The sequence below is a fragment of the Salmo salar genome, chromosome 05 (genome assembly GCF_965601325.2).
Source record: "Salmo salar chromosome 05, fSalSal1, whole genome shotgun sequence".
In the NCBI taxonomy this organism is placed as follows: domain Eukaryota; kingdom Metazoa; phylum Chordata; class Actinopteri; order Salmoniformes; family Salmonidae; genus Salmo; species Salmo salar.
This window is the reverse complement of record NC_138295.1, coordinates 50,824,618-50,841,758: the sequence shown is the minus strand read 5'-3', so window position 1 is coordinate 50,841,758 and position 17,141 is coordinate 50,824,618. Positions and strand designations below refer to the sequence as shown.

The following is a 17,141-nucleotide window of genomic DNA, read 5'->3' as shown; positions in this document are numbered from 1 at the left end:
CCGCTTCTGTGTTAGACGAGGCGTGAAAAACACACACACACACTGAAGGACAAAAATAAGACTTGCCTTGGAAAATGTCCCCAGGCCCTTTACCCAAAAATGTAATCCCAACCAGAAACTAGATAGCTAACCAGCTGAGTCCATGTTCTGCCGCCTGTCTCTGGAGTTGCTTTGATCGTTCTGTATTTTTTGAATGCGGTTTGATCCAGAAGTTTTGACCGTGTGTGTGCAGGCAATGGTGGGGATCCTGCAAGGGAAGGCCCGAGGCGGGGAGGAGGAGAGCGTCCTGATGCATGACCTCAAGCCTTTCCGCATTCTCATCAGTCTGCTGGACAAACCTGAACTCGGTACGGTACATTACTACATCCATCAGATCAATGCAACACATATCATTCATGTCACTGTTACACACCGAATAGAACACAAACAACATTTTGGTCATAGTGATCCACATGTCACTACTGTGCCGCTTTCAGAAGGGAACACCATAGCAAAACGTTTCACAGCTGACAATTAAAATGAGCGCTTCTTATTGGACAAATCCAGGCAGTCCGTCCCCGTTTCAGTTCATTTCCTACCATTTGGTGCCTAATGACCCTATTTCCCTTCGACTGTTCAAGATACATTTGTAAATGGACATGATCAGTGACTGATTTGTAATCCTGTGTGTTCCAGGACCAGCCATCCTGGAGGACGTTCTGATCGAGGTGTTCAGGACATTACACACACAGTGCCGAGCAGAGCTGGACCTGCAGAACCACAACCCATTCAGCAAGGATCATGCTCATCTCAGCAGGTTGGCCAGCGTGTGCGTGTGCGTGTGCGTGTGCGTGTGCGTGTGTGTGTGTGTGTGTGTGTGTGTGTGTGTGTGTGTGTGTGTGTGTGTGTGTGTGTGTGTGTGTGTGTGTGTGTGTGTGTGTGTGTGTGTGTGTGTGTGCGCGCGCGTGTAACACTAAACACATGAAAAAAGCCAAAGCTTTAATAACCATTGTAAGCTAAGGGTCGTATTGATTGTTTCCCTCAGCAAACTGCGAGAGAACAAGAAAACTGCGGAGCTTATCAAAACGGCCAATCTCCTGTTCAACTCTTTTGAGCCGTACTACATGTGGGACTACATCGCTCGCTGGTTCGAGGACTGCTGCAGGTCTGTGTGTATGTGCTGCTCCATGTGTGTATGCTGACATGGTAAGATAGCGAGATAGAGCCGGAGTCGTGTTCATTAGGCCACACCGTAGCAAAATGTTTCGCAACAGAAAATAAAGTTCAGCATTTCTTATTGGACAAGTTTTACTCAGTTTTTTGCGGGAGGAACACCATCCTGTTTTGTGTTTGTAAATGGGTCACTCTGTCCATCTTGCAGGAAGGCAAAGAATGGACCAGGGAATGCTGGGAGCACAGAGTCCTTAGGGCTCTCATTGGTGGAGTTCTGTCTGCTGGTGGACTTCCTACTGGACATTGTGTCCTTGGTGAGACACACACACACCCTTCTCTCCCCACCTTCCTTTCTCACTCATACTATAGTCTCTCTATACAGAACAACAGCCATTGAAATATCAGCACTCATACAATAGAATATTTACTAATTATAAGTCGCAGTTTCTGAATGTGAGTGCTCATGGCAATCCCTTATGGTGTGTGCTGTCTTTCTATCTGTGTGTGTGCAATGCATTAACAGGTTCTAGAACTGCCTGTATTTAGTGTCATTGCATCTTCTAGTAGAGAGAATGCTTGTCTTCATTTCCAATCTGAATAGGTTGGAAAGCCCCTGACACCTTTATTACTGTCTGTGTGAGTGCACAGCGTGTGTGTGAGTGATTGCGTGCGACCATGCGCAGGTGTTTGCGTGCTTGAGTGTGTGTGTGAGCGTGCAGATGTTTCTCTGCATGATTATGTTCTGCATACAAAGTGTCCTCTGGCCTATGCTCTGCTTGCTCCTGTCTGTTCAATCTATCTGCTCTCTTTCCTTGAAGCCTACTAGAAGCATGAGGGTAATCTGCCAGGTAAAGTACTGCTCTCTCCTGCTTCTTCACCCTTCATCCTGCCTGACTGCTTTACTGTGCTTGGATAACATTTTAGCAACATTCATAAAGCCAATTTTTAATTGTGGTTTTTTTTCTGGCTTTGAATATGGTTATTGTTCTTCAGAGTGAGTGAAATTTTCCTGTAATGTTGGGAATATGGTGGAATTTCTACCTAGTCCAATAGAATTTGGATTTTTTTTGTCAGAATATACTTTATATATATTCATAGTTTGGTAGGGGATGTTGTGAAAATAAAATTTCAGCCTGGTGTGTCATTATCCTGCATGCACAGAATAATATGCTTCCATTGCTCACATTTTAAAGAAGTAGCCTTTGGCTTTTTGAAAATTTCACGTTTGTTTATTCTTCATTTGCCCATTGTTCTGTTTTCTTTTAGCATTATTTTTTAATGTCATTTGTAAAGAAAATGTCCATTACAACATTCAAGGAAAAGGTACAATGTAAGATGACAATGATTTGAGGATGCCTGCTCATGATGAAATATTTTAGTGGGGGTTGTATTTTTCAAATGGTCTAACCTCTTAAACTTTGACGGCCTCTGATGGCTTTTTCTAAACAACGCATAATATTGTGTACTACCCTCATAAAATACAATGCTTTCCGAAAGTATTCACACCCCTTGACTTTTTCAAAATGTTTATTTTTTTTACAAAGTGGGATTAAAATGGATTTAGTTGTAATTTTAAGTGAACGACCTACACAAAATACTCATGTCAAAGTGGAATAATATTTTTAATGGAAAATAAAACATTAATATATCTTGATTAGATAAGTATTCAACCCCCTTAGTCAATACATGTTAGAATCACATTTGGCAGCGACTATAGCTGTGTGTCTTTCTGGGTAAGCTTTGCACATCTGTATTGTACAATATTTGCACCTTATTCTTAAAAAAATTCTTCAAGCTCTGTCAACTTGGTTGTTGATCATTGCAAGACAGCCATTTTCAAGTCTTGCCATAGATTTTCAAGCCAATTTAAGTCAATTGTAACTCGGCCACTCAGGAACATTCAATGTCGTCTTGGTAATCAACTCCAGTGTAGATATGGCCTTGTGTTTTAACTTATTGTCTTGCTGAAAGGTGAATTTGTCTTCCAGTGTCTGTTGAAAAGCAGACTGAACCAGGTTTTTCTCAAGGATTTTCCCTGTGCCTAACTTTATTCTGTTTATTTTTATCCCCCAAGAAACTCACTAGTCCATAACATGATGCATTTTGTTGGATTTGCCCCAACATAACACTTTGTATTCAGGAAAAAAAGTTAATTTCTTTGCCACATTTCTTGCACTATTAGTAGTGCCTTATTGAAAACAGGATGCATGCTTCGGAATAGTTATGTTTTTACAAGCTTTAGTATTTTGGATTTATGTTAGTGTTGTTGAGCCACACTCAGTTATCTCCTATCACAGCCATTAAACTCTGTAACTGTTGTAAGATCACCATTGGCCTCATGGTAATATCCCTGAGGGTTTTTCTTCCCCTCTGGCAACTGATTTGGGAAGAGCACCTGTGTCTTTGTAGTGACTGCGTATATTGATACACCATCCAAAGTGTAAAATTAATAACTGACGCCATTCTCAAAGGGATATTCAATGTCAGCTTTTTTTTTTACTTACCATCTACCAATAGGTGCCTTTCTTTGCGAACCACAGGAAAACCTCCCTGGTCTTCATGGTTGAATCTGCTTGAAATTCACTGCTAGACTGAGGGACCTTGTAGATAATTGTATGTGTAGGGTACAGAGATGAGGTAATCATTTAAAAATAATATTAAACACAATTATTGCACACAGTGAGTCCATTCAACTTATGTGATTTGTTAAGCAGATTTTTACTCCTACATTTATTTAAGCTTGCCATAACAAAAGGGTTGAATACTTATTGACTCAAGACAATTTCTGGTTCAGTCAGCTTTTAGAACTGTAAACATTTCTTAAAACAGACTGAACCAAGCTTTCCTCTGAGATTTTGCCTGTGCTTAGCTATATTCCATTTATTTTTATTAACAAAAAAAACTCCCTAGTCCTAGCCAGTGACACAATCTCAATTCAGGCTGTAACAAAACACAATGTGGAAAAAGGGGTGTGAATACTTTCTGAAGGCACTGTACATTTTAAGTTTCAAAACTGTAAGTCCTATAAGCACATGCTTAGTACTGTTAGAAAGGTAAGAACTGTTGGATTCTGATAAAGAAAAACAGTGTGACTACTACAGAGCCCGAGATGCAGCAGGCAAAAAAAACCACATTGATTTTAGTTAATGTTTTTCTTTGGGGGGTGGGGGGGCAACGTGCCATGCCTTCATTTTTTGTCTTGCTGGAATTATATACAGTGCTTTCAGAAAGTATTTATACCCCTTGACTTATTCCACATTTTGCTGTTAAAGATCTTTTTCTCTCACCCATTTACACACAATACCCCATAATGACAAAGTGGAAACGTGTTTTATAGAATGTTTTGCAAATCTATTGAAAATGAAATACAGAAATATATCTCATTGACGTAAGTATTCAGACACATTTTAGTTTATTGCATTCAGTTATACAACTGACAGGGTATCCCCCTTTCCCTCCAAATTGTTGGATGCGGTACTGGGTCCAAAACAACCACAGATTATTCTGGAAATGCTAACAAAGCCAGGGTAATGGTATACAGTTTCTCTAATGTGTGGACTTATTTTAAAGAATCGAGAGGTTAAACACAGCGTTGTACTGATAACTTATAATAATAAATAACTATATAGATTTGGAATTGGATTTTAATTACATCAAGCACCAACAAGAGCTTTCTCAGATATGCTTGATGCTGCCTTTTTATGTTATTACGTTTATTTGACAGGGACTATTTACAATTAAAACACAAATCAGGTAATGTGATGCATTGTACCAGATTAATCTAGGCATCTAATTTCCATCTCCAGTCACCAGGCGAGTGGCGACCCTATTCTCCAGAGCCCTCTCACCCTCCTCTTCCTCCTCCCTTCAGGAGACCTACATAGAGATCCAGACGGAGCACCTTCCCCAGCTTCTGCTGCGCATGGTTTCTGCCCTGACCTCTCACCTCCCGGCCCTGGGCCTTGGGGAGCTCACCCACTGCCTGCGCCTCTGCTCCAAGATCCTTAGCAAGGTGCAGCCCCCTCTGGTGTCCCCCCTGTCCCTGCCCACGGGCCACCTCGCCTCCACAGTCTCTGCTAAGGAGGAGAAACGGGTAAGAAGTACTGAGATGGTGCCCCAGTCTGGGACACCTATACGAGTTAGATTAACCTTGGTTGTTATAGCCAGAGCATATTCTATAGCTTTTGTTGTTTATGTGTGTTTTTTTTTTAACCATTGTATGCATATGTAAAATGGATGCTTAGATGTATTTAAAAAATATATATATTTCACCTTTAACTAGGCAAATCAGTTAGGAACAAATTCTTATTTTCAATGACGGCCTAGAAACAGTAGGTTAACTGCCTTGTTCAGGGGCAGGACGACAGATTTTTACCTTGTCAGCTCGGGGATTTGATCTTGCAACCTTTCGGTTACTAGGCCAATGCTCTAACCACTAGGCTACCTGCCGCCGCAATGTATGATGAATCAGTATTTCTTGCAGACATTTCCCAGGTAATAAGGATAATCTATAGGCTACCTTTTCATGACAAAAGCAACTGGACTTTGTCTATCCTGACTTGCGCTTTTAACCCAGTTACATTTGATCCCGTAAAGCATTGGTGATGATGAATGAGTTTCAGTCATGACCTCTGCCAAGTCTGAAAGCATCCTGTTGTCTTCCTAGTTCTTCCCTGCCTTTACAGTTTTCTTTAGCATATTGTCTCTGAGCATTTGGTTGATCATAAAATAACATGGTTCCTTTTATCTCTGAACAGTATGAAATCCATGCAAAGGTTAAATCGTTTTTGCCTTTTGTCACTGTCAAGTGGATGTTCAAAGGCAAACATTCAACCCCCTAACACGCCCACGTTCATTGATTCTCACTTTGAAAATTAAAACTTTGTAAATTTTTCAGTTCCTAGCTGATGACTGACTACCTTTGATAGTAGACAAATGTCACTTCTTTCACTTCCTGCCAAATAAAATCATCAGAGCAGGGCTCCTCTGTTGTTGACCTATCAGAGACAACAGCCATTTGGCCTGCTTCCCTCGCCCTCAAAAACATAAACAACTATCCAAGGCCCTCGTGGTGTCCCCTGGTCCCAGAGCTGGCCCCCACCCCTCTACCCCCTTAATTTGGCTGGGTGGTCCCCACTCCAGGACTGGCGGGGAGCTGGAGAACTGTCCCTCCCCCTTTCCCCAGACAGAGGCGTTAGAAGCTGGGATCAGTCAACTCAAAAAAATCGAATCAAATTTAGTTGTCACATACACATGGTTAGCAGGTGTTAATGCAAGTGTAGTGAAATGCTTGTGCTTCTAGTTCCGACCATGCAGTAATATCTAACAAGTAATATAACCTAACAATTTCACAACAACTACCTTATACACACAAGTGTAAAGGAATGAATACGAATGTGTACATAAAAATATATAAATGAGTGATGGCCGAACGGCATAGGCAAGATGCAGTGGATGGTATAGAGTACAGTATATACATATGAGATGAGTAATGTAGGGTAAGTAAACATGTAATATGAAGTGGCTAGTAATAAATTGATTACATCAATTTTTCCATTATTAAAGTGGCTGTTGTTGAGTCAGTGTGTTGGCAGCAGCCACTCAATGTTAGTGATGGCTGTTTAACAGTCTGATGGCCTTGAGATAGAAGCTGTTTTTCAGTCTCTCGGTCCCCGCTTTGATGCACCTGTACTGACCTCGCCTTCTGGATGGTAGCGGGGTGAACAGGCAGTGGCTCGGGTGGTTGTTGTCCTTGATGATCTTTTTGGCCTTCCTGTGACATCGGGTGGTGTAGATGTCCCAACTGTCTTTGCCCCCCCTGTCTGTTACCTGGCGGTCTGGTAGAGTGTTTCAGTGCTCAGTAAGGCTTGACTAAAAGTTGACAGACTCCTAGGCTAGAGGTAGAGGCCAGGGAGGGGGCACATAGAGACACACACAAGTGGTAACTAACAAACAGCTGAGCCCCTCTTTCTCTCTGAGGAGGATCAGACTACCCTATGGTTTCCCCTTGGGTCTGTCTGCTCCATTGGAGTGGAAGGCTTCCTTCCCTCCCTTCAGCTCTATCCATCCTCCCCCCTCTCCCTTCCTCCTGTTCTCCAGCTACCCTCCTGGGGACATTTACAGGACGTAGTTTGCCATCTGAGTCCTGCCGCCAGAATGTGTAGCCTCAGCCTGCTGCATTGCATGCTGGGATAGCCCTGGGGCGGTTTTGTGGCATGGCAATGTGGGGGTGGGGCTGTCTGTCGATCTGTCCTAAGCTGGCTGGCATGATGCAGGGAGGGAGCTGTATGTAGGGTGTAGTAGAGTCCATTCAGTTTGGGGCAACAGCTGTCCACTTCCCTGTCTGTGCTGTGGGTGCCCAAGGTGTGAGGGGGGGAGCCTGTCAGGGAGTGTCTGTGCTTAGAAATCCTCTCCCTCCTTGTCTCCTGAGAGACCTGCGCTCTTCTCTTGACCTGATGCACTTTGGTCCTCACTGATAATCCTAAAACAGTCCCCGTTAGAATTATTAAGAACCCTGCCCTTGTTACACGGTCAATTTGTTCACTGGAGGGTCCAGTTTTTGGTTTCCAGCTTGTTTAACATGGACGCCTTTTGTTTCCACTCCTGATATGTATTGTTGCTGTCTGTGTTTGACCTCTTCTCCTTTCTCCTCTCTTCTTCCTGTTCTCCTAAGCCCCTGCCCTCTACTCTGGAGCTCCCCAGCGGCGAGGTGTTTGAGAACCCCAACAGCAGTCGATCCTCTGAGAGTGGCTTCACAGACTTTGTCCAGTACCAGGCCTCTGAGGAACCAGCACTACCCACTCAGCCTTCCCTCAAGACGGGCTGCAGCGGCTCCCTCCCAGCCTCCCAGAACAAGCCGCAAGACAAGCCCGTCATGCAGTGCTGTCTGGAGCATTTCCAGCACTTCCTCTCCCGCCTGGTCACCCTTTACATCACCCCGGGGATGGTAGAAGGAGCTGGGGGTGAGAGGAGCGAAGTGGTACGAGCGGAACCAGAGGGTGGCGCCCAGCAGAACGGGCGTGATGTGGTTGAGGTGCCGGGGCAAAGGGAGTGTCTGGCGGCCTTTACTGCCGCCTGCCAGCTCTTCCTGGAGTGCTCCAGCTTCCCCGTCTACATCGCCGAGGGCAACCTCAAGTCCACGCCCCTGCCTAAGGAGCAGACTGGTAAGACAGACTGACTGACCACGTTTGAGATACAGTACAGGCTCTGTGCAGATGAACAGATCTTCACTATGGCTGGAGAAGCGTTTAACTACATTTCAGTTTGATATGATAATCCTATGCCCTTCTCCATCTGTCAAACATATGGTCTCTCCCCTTTGTGTTAGATGAGCACATCTGGACTACATCTATTTACTGTTGTATGTCTTCTCCCCTTCTCTCAATACAGTATCGTTTCTATTCTCTCCTGCAGACAGCGAGCAGATGTGTCCTGCCGTGTGGTTGCAGACCCTGATGGACGCCTGCTGCCTGGCCAGTGACTTCAGCGTCCAGGGCGTGGCCATCTCCCTGGTCATGGACCTGGTGGGCCTCACCCAGTCCGTCGCCATGGTCACCGCTGAGGGCAGCATCGCCGGTGGCAACCCAGACTCCACCCAGCCCATGAGCCCTAGCCAGGGCCGTGTTGCTGTGGTGATCAGGCCACCACTCACACAGGGAATCCTGAAGTACATCGCAGAAAAGACAGACTTCTTCAAGGTAAGTGACAGGGAAGAGATGTGTGGCTTATTTGAATCTGATATTGTTGAGATGTTTAGAAGTGGTTCAGTACAGAGAACAGAGAATGTATCTCAGTGTGATAAATGGAAGAAACTTTTGAGATCTCTTTGCCATTGTTCACCATGATAAATGGTAGAAACTTATGTTCATAAATCTGTTTTGCAGCATGATGAATAGTACAAACTTACAGTACCAGTCAAAGGTTTGGACACACCTACTCATTCAAGGGTTTTTCTTTATTTTTTAAATATTTTCTACATTGTAGAATAATAGTGAAGACATCACAACTATGAAATAACACACATGGAATCATGTAGTAACCAAAAAAGTGTTAAACAAATCAAAATATATTTAATATTTTAGGTTCTTCAATGTAGCCACCCTTTGCCTTGATGCCAGTTTTGCACACTCTTGGTATTCTCTCAACCAGCTTCACCTGGAATGCTATTCCAGTCTTGAAGGAGTTCCCACATATGCTGAGTACTTGTTGGCGGCTTTTCCTTCACTCTGCGGTCCAACTCATCCCAAACCATCTCAATTGGGTTGAGGTCGGGTGATTGTGGAGGCCAGATCATCTGATGCAGCACTCCATCACTCTCCTTCTTGGTCAAATAGCCCTTACACAGCCTGTAGGTGTGTTGGGTCATTGTCCTGTTGAAAAACAAATGATAGTCCCACTAAGCGCAAACCAGATGGCGTATCGCTGCAGAATTCTGTGGTAACCATGCTGGTTAAGTGTGGCTTTAAATTCTAAATAAATCACTGACAGTCACCAACAAAGCACCATCACACCTTCTCTTCCATGCGTCAAGGTGGAAACTATACATGGAGAGATCATCTGTTCACCTACTCTGCATCTCACAGACACGGCGGTTTGAACCAAAAATCTCAAATTTGGCCTCATCAGAACAATGGACAGATTTTCTCCGGTCTAATGTCCATTGCTCGTGTTTCTTGGCCCAAGCAAGTCTCTTCTTCTTATTGGTGTCGTTTAGTAGTGGTTTCTTTGCAGCAATTTGACCATGAAGGCCTGATTTCACGCAGTCTCCTCTGAACAGTTGTTGTTGGGATGTGTCTGCTACTTGAACTCTGTGAAGCATTTATTTGGGCTGCAACTTCTTAGGCTGGTAACTCTAATGAACTTATCCTCTGCAGCAGAGGTAACTATTTGGTAAAATACCCATGCAAAAATGTGGGTCTTCCTTTCCTGTGTAGGTCCTCATGAGAGCCAGTTTCATCACAGCGCTTGATGGTTTTTGTAACTGCACTTGAAGAAACATTCAAAGTTCTTAATTTTCTGTTATAACTGACCTTCGTGTCTTAAAGTAATGATGGATTGTCGTTTCTCTTTGCTTATTTGAGCTGTTCTTGCCGTAATATGGACTTGGTATTTTACCAAATAGGGCTATCTTCGTATACCACCCCTACCTTGTCACAACACAACTGATTGGCTGAAACGCATTAAGAAGGAAAGAAATTCCACAAATGAACTTTTTAACAAGACTAACTTGTTAATTGAAATGCATTCCAGGTGTCTACTTCATGAAGCTGGTTAAAAGAATGCCAAGAGTGTGCAAAGCTCTCATCAATGGAAAGGGTGGCTACTTTGAATAATCTCAAATATAGAATAACATATATTTTTTGTTGTTGGTTACTACATGATTCCATATGTGTTATTTCATAGTTTTGATGTCTTCACTATTATTTTACAATGTAGAAAATAGTACACATAAAGAAAAACCCTTGAATGAGTAGGTGTGTCCTAACTGTTGGCTGGTACTGTATGTTGATAAATCTGTTTTTCAGCATGATAAATGGTAGTAAACCTATGCTAATAAATCATGCATCTTCGAAGCTTTAGATATCTCTAACACGCTCTCTCTCTCCCCCTCACCTCTCCAGAGTGTGGCCCTTATCCTGTGGGGACAGTTAGGGGAGGGGACCCCTCAGCACCACCAGCGCAGTGTGGAGCTCTTCTACCAGCTCCACAACCTGGTGCCCTCCTCCAGCATCTGTGAGGATGTCATCAGCCAGCAGCTCATGCACAGAGACAAGGTTGGTCAGCTCAGTACATATGAAGTCAGACACATAGGAACACACACAGCTTCACAGTATGCTTGTAAGAATTCTGTATGCCTGAAGGAATACGCTCCAACACACACGCATCCACACACGATTTCTGTGTTTTTTTTGTGTGTTTTTTTCAGGTAATCCGTCTTGAGGCCCATGTGAAGTTCTCTGTGCTTTGGCATCTGACCAGAGACTTGAACATCACCAAGTCTTCCCCTTTCAACCGCACCTTTGACAGGTAGGCCTTCCCTCTCTACTGACACCCCACTCAAAAGTTTGGTTTTATCCCTTGTTTTATCAAGGGTGGACAGAACAGCTGCTAATATATTAATGTAATACATATCTCGTACTCTTTTTCTGTCGGCATCTCACGCACGCACGCACACATACCGTTTGGACGCTACAGACTTTTTTTGTGAGAAGACCAATTTTCGGGATGTCTCATGGTCCGACAAAGACCGCTGTAGCTCGGCCACCTTCCTCGGCAGATTGAGATGCAGCCCATGCCAAAGAAACATGTCTCTTGCGTAAACTGACCAATTTTGATAGGGATTTTTTTTAAAGATGTTACTTAGATTGACGCTCGGTGGATTATTAATATACACATCACAATAAATCCATTAAGAAACATGATATGTTTTAAATGTATTTCAGAAGAACTGGATAGCATAGATCTGGCTATGCGCCATGCCAATGGCAGCTTAAGCTGTAGACTAGTTCATTGAGCAGACAAGATATGCTTATAATTCCCATACCGTTATTTTATAATATATCATTTTAGAGTTATATGAATATAATTGATCTTAGTTGAATAAAATAGAAAGGATATTTTCCCCAAACGATTATTGAGTGAGTGCGTACATGAAGGTCCTATACGCTTCATTTAGAGCTATTTGACAATTTTTACTTGAATGATTTTTTTTTCAATTTAGAATGTCCATTATCAGCGATGCAGGCGTAGAGGGAAAAAAGACAAGTAATCCATATGCACTCTAATAGAGAATGGAGCATGCGCTTTCCCGTGCTTCCTTTTTCAATCATGCTGGGTAGGCTACAGCGGGATTGCGTATAGAAATATATGGGCTAATAAGAACTTACTTCACGCCACGCATCAACCAGCTCAAACTATGTATGTCAGACTCCAACCCTGTCCCTGCAAGCTACCCAGTGCTTAATTTGGGAACGGACAGTAGCCCACTTAAGCCACAACATCGAAAACCAAGTGAAATCTATTCGGAAACATCGATGGTAAACCCCCACCCCCCTTTGCCCTCAGAACAGCCTCAATTCATCGGGGTATGGACTCTACAAGGTGTTGAAAGTGTTCCACAGGATGCTGGTCCATGTTGACTCCAGTGTTTCCCACAGTTGTGTCAAGTTTGCTGAATGTCCTTTGGGTGGTGGACCAATCTCGATCCATACGGGAAGCTGTTGAGTGTGAAAACCCCAGCAGTGTTGCAGTTCTTGACACCAACCGATGCGCCTGGCACCTACTACCATACACTGTTCAAAGGCACTTCAATATTTTCTTGCCCATTCACCTTCTGAATGGCACACATACACAATCCATGGCTCTATAATATTGAGGCTTAAAAATCCTTCTTTAACCTGTCGCCTCCCCTTAATCTACACGGATTGAAGTGGATTTAACAAGTGACATCAATAAGGGATTATAGCTTTCACCTGGATTTACTTGGTCAGTCTGTCATGGAAAGAGCAGGTGTCCTTAATGTTTTGTACACTCAGTGTATGTATAAGCTTTAAAATAGGCTTATATAGGTTTAGGCAGAGCTATATGTATGTATTGTAATTATTTTAATTCACGCTTGGATTCATATAGGCTAGGCTTATGCATATGCATAAGCTCTAATATGCATATGAGGGTTCTGCATGTGACGTCTTAATTGCTTTGAATTAATCAGCGAGGTTAACCAATGGAGACTAATGCTGAGTTTCGCAAGCATGATATTCCCAAACACCCACCCCAAAATAATCAGACTGCCATTGATAAAGATGTAGAACTCCCGCCATCACCAGTTATCCTCATCATTCAGATTCTTATAATTCAGTCTTGAAATGTTTGATGTTATTTTTGGATGCATTTGAATTGATGTCAGACTGATTAGAGACAATCAAGTGCTGAGTACCAGGCCGTTAGCGAGTTGGGTTTCTACCAATGCATCAACTACAGAGCGGAGAATAGGAGGAGATTACTGTGACTCAGCGGTCACTTGGATTTTGACTGTGGTCATGACTCGTGATTGCCGGTGTGGCTTCTGTCTATCTCTCTCCCTCTCCCAGGTCTCTGTTCATCATGCTGGACAGTCTAAGTTACTGGGATGCGTCAGCCAGCGCAGTGGGCCGGGCCTGGCTCAACCAGGTGCTCCAGAGGCACGACATCGCCCGGGTCCTGGAGCCCCTCCTGCTGCTGCTGCTGCACCCCAAGACCCACCGTGTGTCCATCCAGCGCGTCCAGGCCCAGCGCCACTGGGCCCAGGCGTTCCCTAACCACAACCCCCAGGCCGAACAGGACCCCTCAGAACCCATCTACATGAGAGACTCAGGAATCTCTGACAGTGAGTATAGGGGAGACACGGGTTAGAATGGTGGTGGACAGGACAGCCATGGTCGTGAAGAGATACAGGGCACTGCAGGCTTTTGTTCCAGCCCAGCACTAATAGATTCAACACTCATCTCATGATTGTATAATGTTGGGCTGGAAGAAAAGTCTATAGCTCTAAAGGATCAGTGTAGTTTGGTGAACATTGGTTTGGAGTGAATCTAGTTCAAGGTTCATTTCGACTCTGTAATTTATTTTCATAATCAGTATGTCACATATCCTCTTCTCTCAGACTTCAGCCAGATGCCGGGGGACTCTCTGAAGTCAGGGCTCCGAGGGCTGCCGTTGAGCGACATGGAGCCCTTCTGCCTGACAGTCAACCCTCTGAGTGACAGCCTGTCCTTGCTCAGCCTGAGCAGTGAGAACCTGGCGCTGAGCGGTGACTACCGTTCTCCTGACCAGCAGGGGGAACCCCACCTCCATGGCTCTGAGTCCAGCGGCTCCCACTCCTCCTCCATAGACAATGGCAGCTTCGAGGAGCCAGACGGCACCTGCAGCACAGTGAACGGATGTGGATCCGACCAAGTCCCTGTCCTTATCGAGTCAGACAGTATGGTTCCTGATGAGGAAAATTCACTAGAAGAGGTTGTGTTGTCGGTGTTAAATGAGTTGATAGACAGGGTGGTGGTTATGGGAGAGGAGGAGGGGCCACCTGAAACGCCGTCCCCCCCTGAAGCGTGGGCGCAAACAGACTCAGATAGCTCCTCATCAGACACGCAGGCCGGTCTTCGGCTCGATTCGGGCCCCCACGCCCCCTCCCACCGCCTCGAGATGTTAGCGGGAGGCACCCTGGGGTTCTTCCATGTCACCCCACCGGACCAGACAGGGGAGGAGTGGGAGAGGCACCGTGAGGGCATCACTCGCCACAGCTCGTCCCCCTCCATCGTGACCCTACCGGACAGCTCGGGCCCGGCAGCCCCTCACGACCGGAACCGGCGCTTGGACGTCGTGGACCTGCGGGCCCGTAAGCGCTCCCACAGCAGCACCCAGCTCAGCCTCAAGGGTAAGATCATGGAGCGTCTGCAAGACAAGTCCCCCGGTGCCAAGCCCAAGGTGAAGAAGAGCAAGCGGAAGGAGGAGGAGAGGCAGAGGAAGGCCCTGCAGGCCGAGAAGCTCCGGCCGCCCAGTATCTTCTTCGGAGACAGCCTGGATCTGGAGAATTGGTATAGCTGCGGAGAAGGTGAGGTGTCCGAGATCGAGAGTGACACCGGCTCGCCCAGTGGGGGCGAAGGGGTGAGCGGGGGCAATGGTCCCAATGGGAGAGCGGGGTGTAGAGCTTCCGCCTCGCCGCCTCGGTTCAACATCCACCCCCTCTACCAGCACGTGCTGCTCTACCTGCAGCTGTACGACTCATCCCGCACACTGCACGCCCTTTCGGCCATCGCCGCCATGCTGCGGGCAGTGCCATCGGACTTTGTGGACGCCATCTCCACCACCAGCATCAACAACACCTACACGCCCCAGCTGTCACTGCTGCAGAACCTGCTGGCACGCCACCGCGTCTCCGTCATGGGCAAGTCATATTTATTTTTTTATGCATAACAACACGGATAAAGACCGCTAAACACATATGAACTAAAGGGGTAAAATGTATGCCAGAGGTGTAACACATTACGCTGATTCTAAGTTGCGCTGGATAAGAGCTACTAAATGACTAAAATGTCAATTTAAAATGTACACAAAGACCTTAAAAACCATACAATCTAAAGTTTTCTTATTATTAGGATGTAAAATAATGTGATGTTCAATCTCCTCCTCCTCCCAGGTAAGGACTTCTACTGCCCCATCTCCCAGGACAGCCACTCCCACTCGTTCCGCAGCGCCATGTTCCTAGAGATCATCATCTCCCTCTGCCTCTACTTCCTGCGCTCCTACTACTCTGCCCACGTGGGCACGGCCGCCACCGACCTGGCGGGCAACCGGGCCATGCAGCTGACCAGCTTGGAGGTCCTCACCCTTCTCTTCAGCGAGCTGTCCAAGGTGACCGGCGGCTCGGCCAAAGGCTTCGCCAGCTTCATCAGTGACGTGCTGTCCAAGTGTAAGGTCCAGAAGGTGGTGCTCCACTGCCTGCTCTCCTCCATCTTTTCGGCCCAGAAGTGGCACGAGCAGCGGTCGGCCGGTGTCAACGTGGCCTCCCAAGAGGAGGGTCTCTCAGAGGACAGCGTAATCAACCTCTCAGAAGATCAGATGGACGGCTGCAGCGCCGTTCAGTCCCAGTTGCTGAGGCTTCTCCAGAGCCTGGTGGTGCTGGAGCACAGGGTGCTAGTGCCCGCCGAGGAGGGGGGCGACGGGGGGCCCGTGGTCGTCCCGGGCGGTGTAACATTAGGGACAGGTAGCGGGGCAGGGACGGGCTTCGAACTGCTGGGAGGTGAGGTGGAGCACATGAACCCACAGCAGCCAATGACGTCGCTGCAGTACCTTCACGGGCAGCCTATCACGGCGCAGGGTATGTTCCTGTGTGCGGTGATCCGGGCGCTGCACCAGCACCACGCGTGTAAGATGCACCCGCAGTGGATCGGCCTGATCACGGCCACGCTGCCCTACATGGGCAAGGTACTGCGCAGGGTGGTGGCCTCGGTCACGCTGCAGCTCTGTAGGAACCTGGATAACCTCATTCAACAGTACCGCTATGAGACCGCTATCACAGACACCAGGTAACTGCTATAGTATAGTTTCTTATAAGGCCATATGGGATAGGCATTTGAAATGGTACTGAGACATCCATATCCACCCACCCATCCATCAGTACTGGTTAGCCATTGTAAAACCACACCAACTGCTTCCTTTGTCGTCCACAGGACGATGGGATAGTGGCTATATTGGAAGGTTTTTACATGCACTGTTAATGTGTGTGTTTTAGGCCTACCTACTTAAGTTGATTGTACTGATTCTAAGTCACTCTGAATAAAAGTGTCTGCTAAATAACTTAAATGTAAAAGTGTAGAAATTGGTGTTCCAGGATCTGGTGTGAAGGCAACTGCAAGCAGATTGTCAGTAACCAGGTTTCCATCCAACCATTTCATGAATTACCTCATGCAAAAAAAATGTCACGACCGGGCTAATGGAAACAGGAAATGTTGGGGAACAATTTGTTGATTCGACATGGTGTCAGTAAAATTTGGCTAATTATGCGAGAAATGCAAGTGGAAACGCTTTTATTTATCGATTTTTTATTTTATTTTATTTAACTAGGCAGGTCAGTTAGGAACAGATTCTTATTTTTAATGACAGCCTAGGAACAGTGCATTATTAACTGCCTTGTTCAAGGGCAGAGCGACAGATTTTTACCTTGTCAGCTCGGGGATTCGATCTTGCAACCTTTTGGTTACTATTCCAACGCTCTAACCACTAGGCTACTGCCGCCCCATGTGCAAATATTGATTTAATAACCGAAATAAACTTGGAGTCACGCGATTCTATTTTGTGTGGTCCTCCCACTACGACTCGGGGAAAGCATGCAGTTTATTAGGCGTCAGATTAAATACATGATGAACTTCAAAAGGTTGCGAAAGTGCACGGTGATGAGCTTGATGCGCCTTTACAATAAATATCAATGGTCTTATTCTGGTGACATGATAATC

At 45.6% G+C, this 17,141-nt stretch overlaps 1 protein-coding gene across 7 annotated transcripts in view; it reads left to right on the top strand.

Annotated features, from left to right (window-relative positions):
• The window catches only part of LOC106605043 (protein DOP1A), a 37,323-nt gene that overhangs the window by 6,881 nt on the left and 13,301 nt on the right, over positions 1-17,141 (top strand). For 3 of the 7 annotated variants that reach the window (XM_014200281.3, XM_045718318.2, XM_014200279.3), the window contains exons 9-21: positions 233-347; positions 676-796; positions 1,025-1,144; positions 1,361-1,466; positions 1,971-2,000; positions 5,024-5,245; positions 7,826-8,315; positions 8,542-8,849; positions 10,773-10,925; positions 11,078-11,178; positions 13,242-13,516; positions 13,793-15,073; positions 15,326-16,214. In XM_014200281.3, the coding sequence (XP_014055756.3) occupies positions 233-347; positions 676-796; positions 1,025-1,144; positions 1,361-1,466; positions 1,971-2,000; positions 5,024-5,245; positions 7,826-8,315; positions 8,542-8,849; positions 10,773-10,925; positions 11,078-11,178; positions 13,242-13,516; positions 13,793-15,073; positions 15,326-16,214 (4,211 nt within the window). The remainder of the gene's footprint in view (positions 1-232; positions 348-675; positions 797-1,024; positions 1,145-1,360; positions 1,467-1,970; positions 2,001-5,023; positions 5,246-7,825; positions 8,316-8,541; positions 8,850-10,772; positions 10,926-11,077; positions 11,179-13,241; positions 13,517-13,792; positions 15,074-15,325; positions 16,215-17,141) is intronic. The other 4 variants (XM_014200283.3, XM_014200280.3, XM_045718320.2 and 1 more) reach the window with 3 other exon arrangements.